The following is a 16272-nucleotide window of genomic DNA, read 5'->3' as shown; positions in this document are numbered from 1 at the left end:
GTAACAGGTTCTCCCCAGCTGCCTGTAATTTTCACTAGAGAGTGGATAACAAGGTATTAAGAAATATATAATTAATGCAGTCTTCCACACAGGGAAGGCTTACTCAGCACAGCCCTGAGATGTACGTCGGTTAACGTTCCAAAGAAAGGAAGCATACCATAGAAGAAAAGATTTAAAATGTCCCTGTCTGTTTGGCTTAGGAGTTTGGGCTTTTTGAGGGCTACAATGGGTATGTCTTCAGCTGACATTTCTGATAGTGTCATGATCCTCCGCAGTCATTCAGTAAGCTCCTCAGTTTTCCTCCAACGGCTTTAATGTCGTCAACAAGCTGTTCATATCCTCTGGACTGCACATCAATGTCAGATTTGCCATTTCTCTCACCCACTTTAATTATGTCTGTTCAGATAGGTCCATTTATGTCTGCTACAGAAGATGACAGGGAAAATGGAGTGAGGCTTAGTGGAAAATTCAGTGCGTGTTCCTCTCCTTCAGAAAACTTGGGGAAGGCAGACGACAGTGTTTGTTAAACGTGTCGATGTTTGTGAGTGCTTATTGCTGGGCAAGGAACAGCATTCCAACTAGAATAAAATAGGCAACTTCATGCTCAGAGCATTTAGTTCTTTGGTTTTTCACATGGCTGCAACTTAAACCTCTAGCTAAAATCAGAAATACCAATTTACCAAGAGAGACCTGTGTTTCTCTCATCTCATAAGTAACAGAAATGTCTTGCGAATTAAATTCCTCGTACACGCTTCTGTAGATGGCAAATAATTTTCTCTGAAATGGAATAATGGAGTGGCTCCAAATGAGTGCTTTGATTAAATACTGCATAGACATTCCTCTTGAAAAGGCTGGTTTTGTCCCACAGCCTACAAACCCTGCAAAATGGAGATAATACTGCTTAGGGAACTCCCTTTTTTTTTTTTTTTTTTTTTTTTTTTTTTTAATCTAAAGCTAGCCAAAACCATTTTGGCCTCATTTTCAACGTTAAAGTTAACATTTTTTGCATCGTGTGTGCTTTCTGAGCTGATCAAGTGGGTAAAGAAAACACATTCAGCTGCACTTGGACTGCTCTGGAGTTGTTAAAGAACAGTAGGATTGTTTCCTCAGTTTCAAAAATCATATGAGGTTTCCCGTGTTCTTCTTTCCTCCCTGTAGTGAAAAGTGAGCCTGGAAAGAACGGAGTTTCTTTTCCATCCATATGAAGAAAATCTCCTAGCGTTTGTGTAGGAATCTTTCATTGGAAAAGAGGATCTGATGGAATCACCTTACACTGCTAATAAATGTGCATAGATACAACAATAGATAGTTGTTTTATTATTTAATAATAAATTATGTAATAAATGGAAATATTTAAATGCTGAAATCTTGACTTCCCAGATCAAGAAGTTTCTGTAGTCTCCCGTATTTTCAGGGTGGTCTTGGTGGCGATTCCCTTTTTTTATATTTTGACTTCATAACAGACAAGTCGCGGTGCCTGTATTAGTGCACAGGTAGAGGTCCCAAAATGCTTGTACTTGCTGCACGTCGTGGGCTTTTGAGCCCGCCTTCTCTCTGCATCACTCTAGCATTTTCCGTTCTCCTGGGCTGAGGAATGTAGGTGCGCACAGCCTCCTTGGCCAGACCTGCCTCTGGAAGTGGAATTGAAGTGCAGGTGTTCTTGAGTAGCAACTTTGTCAGTCTTCTGGATGCTCCTGTGTATCGTGTGGATCTTAATAGAGATTATTCCCTACTTTTTAAGACATAATTACTGGAAATAGCACCTGTGATAATTCCAGGGAACTTTCCTTCATGTGTTTTTTGGCCTGTTATAGGCTGCAATCCTTAATACCTTAATGCTTACAAAAGAATGGAGCTGTTCCATAGTTAAAGAAAATCCACACTCAAACCTCTAATGCAATGTAGAAGCAACCAGACAGTTTTTTACCAGAAAATCCGAATATAAAATCAAGTGCTGATCCTTGGAGATATGCTGAGTGTCTCGGAATACAAACATTCAGCCTGCTAACTTAATAGTTTGCATATATAAAGTTGACTGCCATCATTTCTCAAAGGAGCATCTGCTCTGCTTTGCTGCATAGGAACTGTGGTCCACTTAAAAGAAAAGTCATAATATATACCATAGCAATATATATTGCTATAAATTATATATCATAATATACATCACAGGTACATTGTACATCATATATAATTTTATGTAGGATCATCGTATATGAGATAATATATTTTATATATATGAGCGGCAATGCACAGTCCTCTCTTTAGGGAAATGTTTCCGAATGTGGACGATTCCCTTCAGTTACATTTTGCTGTTGACAATGTAGCAAATGGTGTTTTCTGATCTCGCTTGCAGAAGCGAGTCGGTGGCGTGTAAAAGGGACAGCTGACGTGAGTGCTTTACGTGGCACTTGTGTATAGCGTTGTGTTTTATTTGTGTTCCCGCTTTCTTTTTGTTAGAATATCGGTATGCTCAGTAATTGGGAGGATGAGTGAGTGCCTCTGAAATGTAGCGTATTTATCAAGAAGTGGCTGCATATAATGAAGTCAGATGTTACGAGGCATCACTGGGATTCCAGCGTTCTTGGTATGTTTAGTGAAGCCAGACACAGCTACCCCTCAGATGGGCCGCCTTAGAGGCTCTTGTTTGGCAATGCGGTGCCTCTGAAAGCGCTCTTGACTGTATTAAAATATCCAACCTTAGTGCACCAGTGTTTTTTCTTCTCCTCTGTCCATGAATTGGTAGTGTCTCTCCTGCTGGATGCAGTTGCAGTATATAAACCGCTCGGATGCGGTGGCTTTCCCACAGGAGAGGTACCATTCTGTTGCTTGCTTTATGATTCTTGCCACGTAATTACTGACTGAAGCCTAATTACAGGTGGCCGGACTTTTTGCATATTGGGGTGGTGGCAGGGAACTTGCCATTAAGCACTCTTCAATTATTAAATGTTTGTTAGTCGCAAACTGCTGCAGCTGCCTTGTTCTTTGCCTCAGTGCTCTCTGACGCTGTTCTATGGGTTCATTTTGCTCCTGGCTCTTCGGTCCACTTTCCCCCACCTTTCTCCCCCTCTCGCTTGTTTGCGCTGTATTGTTTCATTCTAAATTAAATTGCAAAATTAGCAAATAAATAATGAGATTAGAGGGACATTTCCCACCAACTGGCTGCATCATGTTTCATAGCCACCCTACATTTGGCTTTGCTTGGAGAACGCGTGTCCTGTAGTTGTTGCCTTGTAGAGTGTTTAACAGAGCCCATGCCATTTTTTAGCTGACCTTAGCCTCCCTCCACTATAATCAGGATGATTAATAACATTAGGCTACCTTTATTAAGTTAGGTAATAGAGCCCAAAGCTTATTCAGCTCCAGCTTTTCCACTTGCTACTTCCACTGCCAGCTGGGAAGCACTGGTTCAGCGATCTCCTTCTCCCTTCTCCTCTCAATAATACTGAACGTTGTTCTGTTAATGTATTTTCTCTGAAGTGCAGTGCGTGGCTTCTCAGATAAAGCTGTAAACTTCTGCTTTATTCTGAAATTGCTTACTATTGCAGTAAAAACCCTTTTGTGCTGAGATGTGAAGATATGTCTTCTGGGTCAAAGTCAAGATGTCTCTGTGTATTACTCTTCAGGGTGAGCATAGCATAATGTTCCTTGTACGACCGGGAAAAATGATACTGAAATAAAAAGTTGGAGCGCGTGTAGGTTTTTTGGAGGACAGGATTATACAAGATGAGCACAAAAAAAAAGAAAAGAAACTTCAGCGATATGTAAGAAAGCAAATTTCCTTTATGGTGTGCAATCCAATACGCTTTTATAGGATTAGGGTAAGTATGTATAAAGACATTGTCTCTGGGTTGTTTTCTAAATGTTTCAGATGTTGCTATATGCAGAGTAAATGGGCTCAGCGGTGCTCCTTCCTGCTAGATACATGCCTTGCGTGTGATATAAAAGTAGAAATAATCTTTGTCAAAAGGCTGTTTTATATAGAAGGAATAGTCTTAGGCTTGAAATAAACCCCAGTCCTGGATTTTTTATTCTACATTGCAGCACAAAGCAGGCTGACTTAGCTGGCCAGGAAGGGTTTCTTGAGTCGTGCTGGCAGCTCCAAAGCAGCTTGGTGCCTCTCTGGAGGCCGCAGAAGCAGTGTAACCTCCCCGGTGCTGGAATAAGGCAGCTGGGGCCCATGTGCTGGAACTGGACCTCACCTATTTGCGAAAGTACAGCTGAAAATCCAGTTCAGTTGTCAATTATTAACCTTGCAAAAACCCAACACAGCCAGAATTTGGCTGAGGTTGAGCAAAATTGATAGTGTGTATTCAACTTAAATGAAAGACTTGAGTCTTGAAAGTCTGTATTGATGTGTGGTGGCAGAGCTGAATGCTCTTGTCTGTGCATTGTTGCCAAATTTGCTTGCATTTTCAAATACCTAGAATATAAATTCATTATTATTACTACTAAGTTATTTTGAAGAGCTAGAATTTTCAGTGGAGGAGCCAAAAGTTATGCAGGATTAAAAAAAGATTAAAAAGGATTAAAAGTTAAAAAAGGATTAAAAGTTATGCTACAAGTCTTCAAGACTTGTAGCTCCAAGTCTATGATACTAGTTATTTCAGAGTCCTGAAGGAAAGAATGGACTTTTTTTTTCTTCTTTTCTTAAATAAAAATATTTTTATGTGCTCCAGAAACACAGCAGGCTATCAAATTAGGGAACTGAAACATTTTCTTTTCCCATAGAATTTTCTGCAAAGAAAATTGTGCAGTAACTAATTTCAGGTACTGGTGAGGATCTAAAATATTCTGCAAATTGAATTGTTTCTTTTGTTTGTGTGCTGATTCAGAGGGTACGCGTGCAACTTAGCAATTCAGCTCGAGGGTATAAAACTACTGGAACGTTGCGGTGCTCTTTTGGGCCCTGTCATGCATCTTCTCTGCCACAGACAACAGAGGGTCATTAAACCTTGCTGCTGACTTACCAAGTCTTACACGATGACTATCAGTCTAGTTGAGTTGCCAGTGCTGCCAGGCTCTCACGTGGCTGGTGCCGTATCTCATGCTTTGAGGTGAATTAACCGGCTCATGTGGACCTTTCGCATTAGTTTCCAAAGAAGCTTCCAAGTGGTCCTTCGCATCTTTCCCAGTAGCAGGATCTCTCCTGTGCTGGGGCATGTGTCTGGCATGCTGGATTCGTGCAGCTGTAGGGAGAAAGCAGCACAATGCTGCGGTGCCAGGGTGCACCCCTTAATTTCATAGAATCATAGAATTGTTTAGGTTGGAAAAGGTCTTTAAGATCATCCAGTCCAACCATTAACCTCACACTACCAAGTCCACCACTAAACCAATTAAGGGTAGAGTAATAATTAATTTCATGTTTCCTGGCTTGGTGACTGGATTATTTGTTAATGAAAGTAAAACTAGGAATCGCTAAGGTCAAAAAGGACCTCTGAGATCATCAGTGCAACCATCAACCCAACACCACCACGCCCACTAAACCACGTCCCAGATTTAGTCCTGTGCTCAGCAGGGTCTTCTCTGCCTGTAGCGGGGTGCAGCAACCTCAGCCCTGCCCGCGGCACGATGCCTCAGGTGCGCATACCAGCCCATGGGCACGGCACTGAGCGTGGCCCAGGAACGTGGTGCCTTGTCTCAGATTTGGGGTGTTGGTCTGCTGGTTTCAGGAATGTTCTGAGAAGCAGAATGCCACCAGCCAGGGGACAGCTCAACAGAGCAACACACCTGTATTTTTTTGCCTTTCCATTTCTTTTGCATCTAAAGATGAAAAAATATCATTTCTGAGTTTCCAGGATATTTAGGGCCACATCATGTCTGCAACGACAGTGAAAATCCTCTTGTCCTTCATTTAATTTCACTGGTGTCGCTGGTGGGACTTCGCAAGGTGATGGTAATGAAGATGCACTGGGAGGCATTTCTGGTCATTATGTTATGTCTGCAGAGCTAAATGGAGTTAGAGCAGTAGGAAAATCTCGTCGCCTGTTAAGTTGCTGGTTCTTCCTCTCACTGCACCACTGTTGGGAGGATGGTAATTACCCTTGTTGCATTAACAAGTGACACTAATTTTAAGCTAACTTTTGCTGATGAATACAGCAGAACTGCAGACGCTGTTGTTACTTAAAGTATGCGTTTTAAAAATTGGTTCTTGTGAGTAGTATTACAAGCAGGCGGCTGCTTTCAGGAGAGTTCTAAAACACTGCAGTGCTTTCAGCATCACAAGTTCAGCTGAATGGCTTTTAAAATAACTCTACAGGGAACTGCCTGTATTTTTAAGTGCATTCTTTAATTGCTTCTTTTCAGTCTTCAGTGCATTTTTATTATATGTTTCAACCTAAACATGCAATTTGTGCGTTTCAGATGAAACATTACTGTCATTCCACTATACTTCGTGGTGTTTCTTGCAAAGTCAGTTAAAGCCAATGGCTGCGACGTACTTATTTCTCATAGTCGGAAAGCAGTATGCTATTTGTTCTTCAATCTTAATAGTGTTTTAGACAAAGATATTCTCAAAGGCAATGAATTCCAGCAGAAGCCATGCCAGGAATTTTTGAGAAAAGGGAATGTTGTTACCAATTCTGCTAAAAGTGAACCTACGTTATAACCTTCCAGCCCTTACAGGGCGTTTCTGTCTTGGGTGAAATAATAGTTCTGTGCAAGGAAACAAAAGCATCCCCCCCTCTGCAGCAACAGAAGATGATTGTGTACCAATTAGACCAAATACATTAAAGATTTACCTCCCTATCTGAATCCTTGTGCAAAACGCCATTCTAAAGACGGTTATGGCTTCTTTTAGTCACTTACATTCACATAATGTTTAGGTTTGTTTTTTTTTATAGTAATCTGCATCTCCTAGATTTGTTCTGTCAAGTTTTACCTGGGAGAATTTTTACTGAGGTGCCTGTAACGGGTTATCACCCAAGCTGCCAGTTAAGCACGTGCCAGAAGCAGAGATGAGTAGAGTTTACAGTAGAGTTTACCATATCTGCAAATGGCAGGAGTGCTTGCTTAGAGGACGCCAGTCACTGAGCAATGTGTCAGGCAATCTACTATTTTTATTTTCCCTACAAAAACAGCTCTACACTAAGAGAAGACAATTCACGGCTAGGCTAGGACCTGGGTCTAACAGACTTGGATTTTTCAAAATCTTATAGAAAAGCTTCTATTTTTAAGGGCACATTAAACTTTCACACACAGAGCAGAGAAACTGGATGGATAAATGTGGATCAGTGGTCTTGAAAAATTATGAGATGGTGATACTGCTTTGACAGCATTACTGTACTTTGGAAATCTTGTGTCAGGAAAAAAAACAGCAGCAAAATGTAACCTCAGCAACTGCAAAAGATTTTGTTTAAAACAACAAGTGACTTCTTAAAGTCATTGATGTCCTTTTTTATGAGATTTGTCTTCCTCCACACCCTAGTGCAACCTTGATCTATCAGGCAGCATGTTCCCTCTCGTTCCCTTGCTTTTGCCTCCTAACTCAGCTATTGCTTTTCAATTTGATATTCCAATCACATGAATTAGCCCAGAAAAATCTTGTGTTTTGCCATAACTCATAGTTCTGATGGAGTATTTATTTAGCCTTCCAGCTTCTCTTGTTTATTTGTCCGTACTTTTTTGCCCTGGTATCCACTGTGGATGATACTTGTTTTTATGCCTTTGTTTATGCCTTCCCACTAAAGCAGTGGACCAGACAAGGAGGAAGGAAGAGAATATATTTTTTAAAAACTGTATTAAGGTGTTGTCCTTTCTTAAAGCAGTTTGTTAGAGCAGTAGTGAGTTACGCTTACAACTTTCCATAAGCCCTCCATATCTGAGATGTAAGTGTGCTTGCTCTCTGTGCAGAAACTTCCCGGGTGCTCGGTGAGGTCCTTTCCCCATTGGTTTGGTGCTTCTGCAGGCACGCTGAAGGCATTTCAAGCTGTCACAAGTATTTTTTGTTTGTTTGGAGGATCATTCTCCAAACAGCCATTCTCCCTTTGCCTTTTTGAATATTTTAGGAATAACACCACATGTTAGGATTTCTCCCGTAAACAGTTCTGCATGGAGAACTGTAGAAAAATAGGAGATTTTGAATTTAGAACAAAGGCTTCCAAAAGCACTTACTAAGATGTCTGCGGACAGTCAGTTGTCAAAAAAAAAAGAAAAAGAAAAAAAGAATATTCAGTAATAAAGAAAATTGGTCACATGACAGTAATTAATAAAATGACCAGTAAATGTCACCTTTTCTAGTAAATGCAATTCTAGGGAATTAAAACTTATCTCATGTATTGGCACATTGCCATTTAGGTACATATCTGCAGAGTGTGCCATTCTGTGCTCTGGAAGCTTGTAATGAATCCTTCTCTTTGGAAAAAAGAACAGATTTGTTTTGGTTTATAGTTGTTACACCCTTGTTATCTCAGGCAATAGCTGCCGCTGAATTCTGTCAAACTATCTTTCTTCTGCTTGTAGAACTTCTGCAGTTTTGGGGTTTTTTTCCTGTAGTAAATGTGTCAGATCAATATTCCAACTTTTTTATGGCTGTAAAACTTGCTCATGCCTTTTGGAGTAGCAGGTGTTCTGGCATCTGATATGTTGTGCTATATTGGAGGGCCAGATGAAATATCCCACCGAAAATGGTTGAAGTAGTTGTTTCTGTGGGTGAAAATTTATTGTATGCACCCTGTATAAGGCTGGAATGGAAGACCTCTGAAGTCATATAGCTTAATAAAAGGATGACAGGTTGGGGTTTTTTTGTGAAATATAGGTGGTGTTTCCCATGAGCCATTTAAAACTCAACTGATGTCATAAATACAAAGAGCTAGACTTCAGGACACTATTTCTGGTGACCTCTCCTAACCCTGCTAAGCTTTTCCCAAGAGTTCAGTGTTTAAGAGGTTATATTGGAGCAGAGGTTTTTTAAAAGTGCTCTGAAGGTTACCATCCTACTAAGCCTGGGGGTTTTTGTCTGTTAGTATCTCGTTTGGGCTGTTGTCAGCCTTGATCAGCACAAATAAATCACTGCAGCTTTCTGGCTCCATCTCGTCTTTAGGATTTTGGAACGCTATGTCCAAGATCAGATTCCCGGTGCGACGGTCGTGGTGGAATCCATCGGTGCGCGGAGGTTTGGGGATGGGTTCTCTGAAGAGGATTACACCAAGTCTGACCTGATGGTCTATGCAATCGACCCACAAACAAATAGAGCTATAATGAGGAATGAACTTTTTAAGTAAGTATATTATTTGTTGCTTTTCCTATATTTTTATGGACTGTTCTGAAGCTTGTTGGTCTGTCTCTGTTAGCAAGTGGTTCAACACAACAGGAACAGAAAAATCTATTGAAGCAGGTGGTGCGTGCCCCTACACCTACCCCATGTGCAGCTTGGGAGTACAACTTTACTAGATTCAGTCCACTCCCTTGAGCTGGATGGCCCCAGTACGTGTGATTTAGACGCTGCTGCCATGAGAGCTTGCAATACATTTGGTCCCCCCTGTGGAGGAGCTTCCAGTTTAAATTCCTCTGAAGGGATTTACTTTCTATGTACCAAAACTTCTCTGTGATCTCCAAGCAAGGGCTTTGGTGCTCCCATCATTGACCTTCAGGCTTTCTGCAGTTTCCATTTGGACCATACCTCTTTCTCTTTCTTTTTTTTTTTGTGGAAACCAAAGAAGAAGAAAGGGAAGGGGAAGAAAGAGAGGTGGTGTGCATCTAGCCTGAAGCACAGACATCAGGGCATGACCCAGGTGTTCATCTACATGCAGGAAATCAGTAGTGCTCACAGGTGCCCAGTGGGCTGAGAGGACAGATCTGCAGGGGCCCGTCCCACCAGCTGCTAGAGGAGATGGTGAACAGCAGCAGACAGGCCACTTATATTCATCATTTGACAGTGTTTTGCCTTTTCAATTGACTTCCAAATGAGCAGTTAAATTTCAGTGTCACATAAAACATGAGGCGGCTTTGTAGTGACTGAATATACTCACAGCATGTTGCCAGTGAACGGGCCGGCTCTGGGCACTGCAGCAGGGCGGTTTGCTAGGGCAGCGCTCTGCCAGGGCGCCGGCACCTTAGCAGAGCTCCGGTGGGATTCCACTCTGGCATGCTACTGCTTTGGGGGCCAGCGGTAACTCCGCTCTCTGCCTGCATAAGAAGAGAAGCCAGAGATTACGTGGGTAAGGAAATGAAATGAAGGTAATCTCTTTACGTGGCTTTTTTCTGAGTCGTCACTAGTGACAAGTAAACACTAAGACAAAATTAGTATCTTGACCCATTCAGCTGCTGATGTACCAATATGGCTGTAGAATCATTTTGTTAGAAACTGTATTTTTGCGTTCTATTTTTGTGTTCTGCATGTGGTTCAAAACAATGGAAATGCAAATCAGGCTCTTCTTCTAAACCAGCTGCTACCTTTTGGGGTTTTTTTGCATGTGTTTCACCTTTGTGTTTGCTTTTTATCTCAGTGAAAACTAGACCAGACTGTTCCATGATGGTATAAAAGCAGCATGTCAGTCAGGAGCCTGAAAAGCAAATGGCTGTGAGCCATCTCAGTGGACTGTGATTGAAAAAGGGCTCATTCTCCCGAGCTCTTAATTTAGTACAGATGAATTATAGCATACTAAAGCTCTGCATATATTCAGAGTTTATAGGTTGGAAAAGATCACTGTGATCAGTCTGACCTAGTATAATAAAGAGCATAGGAACTCCCAAAATTAATTCTGCTTTGAGCGTGTCTTTCAGCAAAGCAACTGTTCAAGAAAATCCAGTCAACTACAACCTTTGTGTTGTTATTGCAGGGTAATTATTTTTACTGTAAAAAATTAGGCCTTTTTTCTTTTTTTCTTTTTCTTTTTTTTTTTTAATTTGTCTAGAGTCAGTCATAGAGTTTCATTATAACTTTGGGTGCTAGACTGAAGGATCCAATTTGTGCCTTCAATTTCTGGTTCCCACCAAGGTCCAGGCTTATGATCACATCATCTTCTTAAATCTTTTTCTTGAGAAGTTCCTTGACCTCCACACTCTGGGCTATGTTTTAATTCTTTTAATCATTTAGAGTTTTCTCTGAACCCTCTCCAGTATCCCTTTCTGAACTAGGAATGTAAAAATCAGATGCAGTTTAGCAGCGGTAGCTTTCAGAGCAGTGGCCATACAGCCTCCTTCCTTCCGGTGGCCATTTTTTTTTTGTAGGTATCTCCATGGTCGTGCAGTCTTTTTAGGTCCCTGGGAGTTTGTGTTCACTTGTCCACTGCCAGAGCTGCTGATCGTTCCCAGAATGGGGTATCTGTGATTTTGTTCCCAGTTTTTATTCAAGAGTGGAAGTGGAAATTAAGGAAACCTGGCAGGAAGCCAGCAGAAATCCCTAGTAGATAACCATTTCCCTTTCTCTGTAAGGAAAAGTGCCAGTAAATCTGCTTGCAGTGCTCCTGTAAGTGACTGTTGTACCCCAACCCGCTCCCAAAACTAGTCTCAGTAAAATGTATCTTACTGCTCTACACCCAGACTACCTACTGATCCCTCTTTATCGTTACTTCTCCACTTTTACAGTTTGTAAATTTGTTGAGGTCTGTGTTTTCTTCCAGTTGTAGACAGTTTAGAGTACAGCCAAAGTGGGATCCCGTTAGAAATGCCCAAGGTCAAAAGGACATTATTTGGTGCTGTCCAGGTTCAGCAAATTTATATGACCTCGATGACAGTTGAAAATTCTGACACCCTTTTACTCCTCACTTTGGAAAGCTCTCTGCAAATCTACTATTATTAGTATATGAAAGTGACCTAGTACCCGGGCATGGAGGCAGTTAGCTCTTTCAACTCTATAAAAAGAATCTTTTCTGATGCAGACTCTCTTAACGGTCAGAAGAGGTGTCCCTCTTCATTTTGGTGCCCTTTGAAAATACAGGAATGTCTTTTTAGGGATGTTTGTGTCTCCAGTGAAATACACAGAATAAAGGTAGGTGAAAAAGCAGTTTTTCAAATGTGAAGGGAAGGTTATTCATTTGCCTGGTCTGCAAATGTATGGGGTATCAGCTTAGAATCAACCTCATTAAAATGCTCCCTGTGCCTGCATACTCAGCTTTTTTTTTTTTTCCCCTACCTCTCTCTTCAAAAGCTTTTAAATATTTAAATATCGGCAAAATTCCGGGGAATGCTTTCCTGGCTTTAGGGTAGACGTGAGTAAGTGTCAGCTTACTAAAGTAAGGAGAAAAATGAAGTGGGAGTTTTGTATCTTGACATCTGAAGTTAACAAGTTTTCACTAGCAAGTGGGTGAACCTCAAGAGATTTGGCTCAGCTCAGATGCTTACCCAAATCTAAAAAGAAATTCCTTCTGTGACCATCTTTCATGGAGTTTTGATCTTTAGAGGGATGGCTTAATGTTCTTCCTGCCCCAGTCACCGTTGTCCCCTCATTGGGGAGAGATTGCCAAGAGTCACAACCATCCTTCTGCCAGCCAGGAATCTGCTCTGGATCCTAGCAGTAGAGAGATCAATAGGAGAAAGGATTATTTAATAAACTGGATATGATGGGAGAAAGGTTAGAAAGTCAGAAAGAGATGGAGCCCCCTGTTTTAAAAACTTCATTAGCAATAAGGAATATAAATTTAGCCAAGGTATTTTCCAAGCATTCAAAAATTTCGTGATGTGTACAGAAGAGAGAACTGTACCAACACCACAGATTTAGCACATGAATTCCGCCAGTTGCGATTTTAACGCAGCTTACAAAATTATTGGGTATTGGAAGATACCTGTGGCTTTCCTTAAATGGGCTTTTTGGGAACACCTTGCTGTGTTTCTGCTTATAACACATAGAGGAGCCCCTGACTTTGACAGAGTCTATGTTAAACCCGTCACTGTTTGAAAATAATTATCTGCGAAGGTCTTTTAAGGACCGTGGGGGTAAGTTGAGGACAGAGTGGAGCAGAGCGACCTGTTCCCCTTCGCAGGTGGAGCGCTGCTGGGATGCAGACAGACAGCACCGGTGCCTCATCCTGGATGGTGCTGGCAGCCAGGCACAAGTCAGAGCGGTGCTGGGGCCCCGAAGGTGCTGGGCTTTACGCTGGAGCTGGGAGGAAAGGAGAGTGAAGACGGCTAATGCCCGTCAGCAGCTGAGCAAAGTAAGCTCAGCTACAGAGCTGCATTTCTCCAAGAAGTAAACCCCACTGAACCAAAGCTAATGTCTGAGGCTCCCATAATCACCTCTGGGAAATGTCGCTCCAGTATGTCAGGTCGCGTCCAACAGTCATTTAGGAAATGAAGACATAAGAGGCGATGCAGGGTGCTCTGGATTAATGCTGACGTGCACGAGGACGGCGCGTGCGCGGACTCTGCCGTACTTTCGCTGCCAGGCTATTTTGAATGGGCTGCCTCACGTTCAGAAGTCCCAGACGAGTAGCCCAATCCCGCGTATTTGCATTCATGCAGAATGTTTGGCTGGAAAACAGAGACGTGATTTAGAAGTCATGGGCATAACAGCCGCGCTGTGTTTGTCACTGCCAGCTGGGGAAAACCCATGTGTGTCTCAAGACATGCTGATTTTTCCCTATCCTGTACTTTGTAAGACTGATACGCAATGAGAGATTCATGCTTTTCCTTAAGACTGTGATGACTGATTACCTAACATTTTTATTAATCAGGAATCTGTCTGGTTACCCCCAAAAATGGGTCTGAATACTAACGGTGCTTTGTTACTCCTCCCTCTACCGCAAACTCCTAAAAGACTTTGAGGCCACTTAGATAATTTTACAGACTGAAACGATCAGCCTCCTTTTTTATCTTCTATATGAAAGAGGGTTTGATTTATTGGAGCATAAAAACCAGTGGAATCCAGAAAATTTCTCCTGCATATATTAAGTGGAAAATGTCCACCATTAAAAATAAAATGCTTACCCTGTCTGAATCTTTTGCACAATGTGTCATGTTTCATCATGGAGTAAATGTGCATGGTTGAGTTACGAACCTGTTAAAATAGGGTTTGTCAAGAAAATGCTAACAGAATTTTAACTGAGAGATTGTTAAAATCATCCAGAGGTTTAATGCTGTCCTACTTGAATGCTTTTGCCAACCGAAAGGACGTGTAACATGCACCAGTGACATCTAGCGTACAATAAAAGAATTAGAGCTCCGTTTATACTCGGTTTGTGTCTTGTGAGCCATCATTGCAGGTCTGGAAGCTGTGAAAAGGGATTTTTGCTCAAATACCAAGAAAACGTTTTAAGGAAGAAATCAAGGAATTAGTTCTGAATATCAGCAGAGCATACTAATACAAAGGGAAATTATTCTTCAAAACGCCTTGGGTTGTTTTTTGTGAGAGTGTGGGTCCGTGAGTGAGCGGCCACTGCTCTGCTTTGAAGTTAGTATCTTGAAACCAGCACCATTTCATCACTCAGGATGAATTGTTCAGCATGTTTTGAGATCCAGCTAATACTTTACACGCACGGATCAGAGCGCATTCTCCCCAGAGTTCAAAAAAAAACAGGGACAAACAATGCTATGAGGGTTTATCAGTAAATTAATTTGAGAGGAAATAAATTGTAAGAAATTAACACCCTTTAAGAAATGGTCTTTTAGGAGTGTAATCATAGACTCACAGAATGCTTTGGGTGGGAAGGGACCTTTGGAGCTCACCCAGCCCAGCCCCTGCAGTGCCAGGGACAGCTTTAACCAGAGCAGGGTGCTCAGAGCCCCGTCCAACCTGGCCTGGGATGTTCCCAGGGATGGGGCCTCCACCGCCTCTCTGGGCAACCTGTGCCAGTGCTTCACCACCCTCACTGTAAAAAATGTCTTCCCTATATCCAGTCTAAATCTATTCTTCTTTAGTTTAAATCCATTACTCCTTGTCCTGTCACAACAGGCCTTGCTAAAAAAGCTTGCCCCCATCCTTCCTATAGGCCCCCTTTAAGTACTGAATTTCTGTCTCACAATCAGACTAAGGAAATAAAAGCTATTTCAGACTTTAGACATTCAGAGTTTATATTGAGAAGTCCTTTTGGAATTTTTTTTTAGCTGCTTTTTTTTTTTTTTTTTTTTTTTTTTTTAACCTTGGTGTTTTTCACTCGACTTTCTTTCTCCAGGAGGTAAGGGTCTGTAAGGGTCTGGGGTTCTGCTATAGCTCAGAGCCAGCAGGATCCTCCTCCATCCTAATGGGTGCCTCCTACTTTGATCTCTATAGCTGGAGCCTACTACTTGGCAGCTTGTGAGACGGTCAATCCTCACTTCAAAAGTGATCCAGGAATTGTTATTTTCCTTTGGAAGTTAAAGCCTCGGCCAGTATATTTTTTCAAACAAAGCCTTGGGCAAAATATGTTTTCAAACTCCTAAGCTAAATTTCTTTAACAAACATACTGTTTGCTATCAAAAAGTCATTCAATAGAAAATTTTCTGTCATATGGGAAATGAGGTCATTTGTTTAAGATTTACCTTTGGCTACCTGTCTTTAAACTGCCAATTTTCAGATCAGATACTGAAGTTCTTCCACTGCGTTTCCTTTTTCCGAGACTGTTCCGGTCCTTTGCTGGGTAGCTGTGTTTTTCCCAGTCCCTCTCATAGGTGATGCACGAATGGAAGATGGACATTGTTGTAGGTTGCAAGCAGTGATGGCAGCGTGTGGTTCCTGGTTAGCGAGCACCCGAGTTTTGCTTAGGACCTAACTCTGTCTTAACAGTGTGCCTTGTAGGCCTACTTGAAGCCAGTGTTTTTCTGATAGCTGTAGAGATAGCGATATTGTTCTCTATTCTAGAGATAGAGATATTGTTCCTGTAATTAGCCACATTAGTCAAGATTGTTCTGGTATCTGGCAGTGTTTGGAGAACCCTTGAAGTTTAAATTACAGTTTATTATAAGCATTTAGTGCTTTTCCTTTTAGAAGAGGTGTGCAACTCCAGAAGAAATGGCCTGCATCTTCTCAAAAAGAAAGAGGAGGCAGTTTACAGTAATCTCTCTCTCTCATCTTTTGTGACCTCCAGTTTGACTTTTAGGACACGAGTCCAGATGATGCAGCGTTTTCTAAAATGTTATTGTTTTCCTTGCTACAACTGTCCTGTGCCTCTCAGGAATGTTGCTACAGATTCCACCCAAAAATTGCCGTGATGGAGAGGATGCTGTCAGACAGCCTGAAGCCAGTGAATAAACTCCCTCTGCAGTGTGCCAAGCGTTAGGAGGGCACGTCCTTCAGCTGCTCTGATGTTCGCTCCTCCTGGAGACGAGTTCATCCGATCATTGTCCCTCTGTGCTTTCCTCTTGCCATCAAACAGTCACTACAATCGCTGCAGTGTAGTACCAGCACTACAATCTAAGAAAACA

General features: G+C 41.7%; 1 protein-coding gene across 3 annotated transcripts in view; it reads left to right on the top strand.

The window, feature by feature from the left end:
* The window catches only part of PCDH15 (protocadherin related 15), a 400140-nt gene that overhangs the window by 358629 nt on the left and 25239 nt on the right, over window positions 1-16272 (top strand). For all 3 annotated transcript variants that reach the window (XM_075717276.1, XM_075717274.1, XM_075717275.1), the window contains exon 28: window positions 9038-9214. In XM_075717276.1, coding sequence (XP_075573391.1) covers window positions 9038-9214 — 177 coding nt within the window. The remainder of the gene's footprint in view (window positions 1-9037; window positions 9215-16272) is intronic.

Source organism: Pelecanus crispus, chromosome 10, assembly GCF_030463565.1.
Source record: "Pelecanus crispus isolate bPelCri1 chromosome 10, bPelCri1.pri, whole genome shotgun sequence".
NCBI lineage: Eukaryota > Metazoa > Chordata > Aves > Pelecaniformes > Pelecanidae > Pelecanus > Pelecanus crispus.
This window is presented reverse-complemented; position numbering and strand designations above follow the sequence as displayed.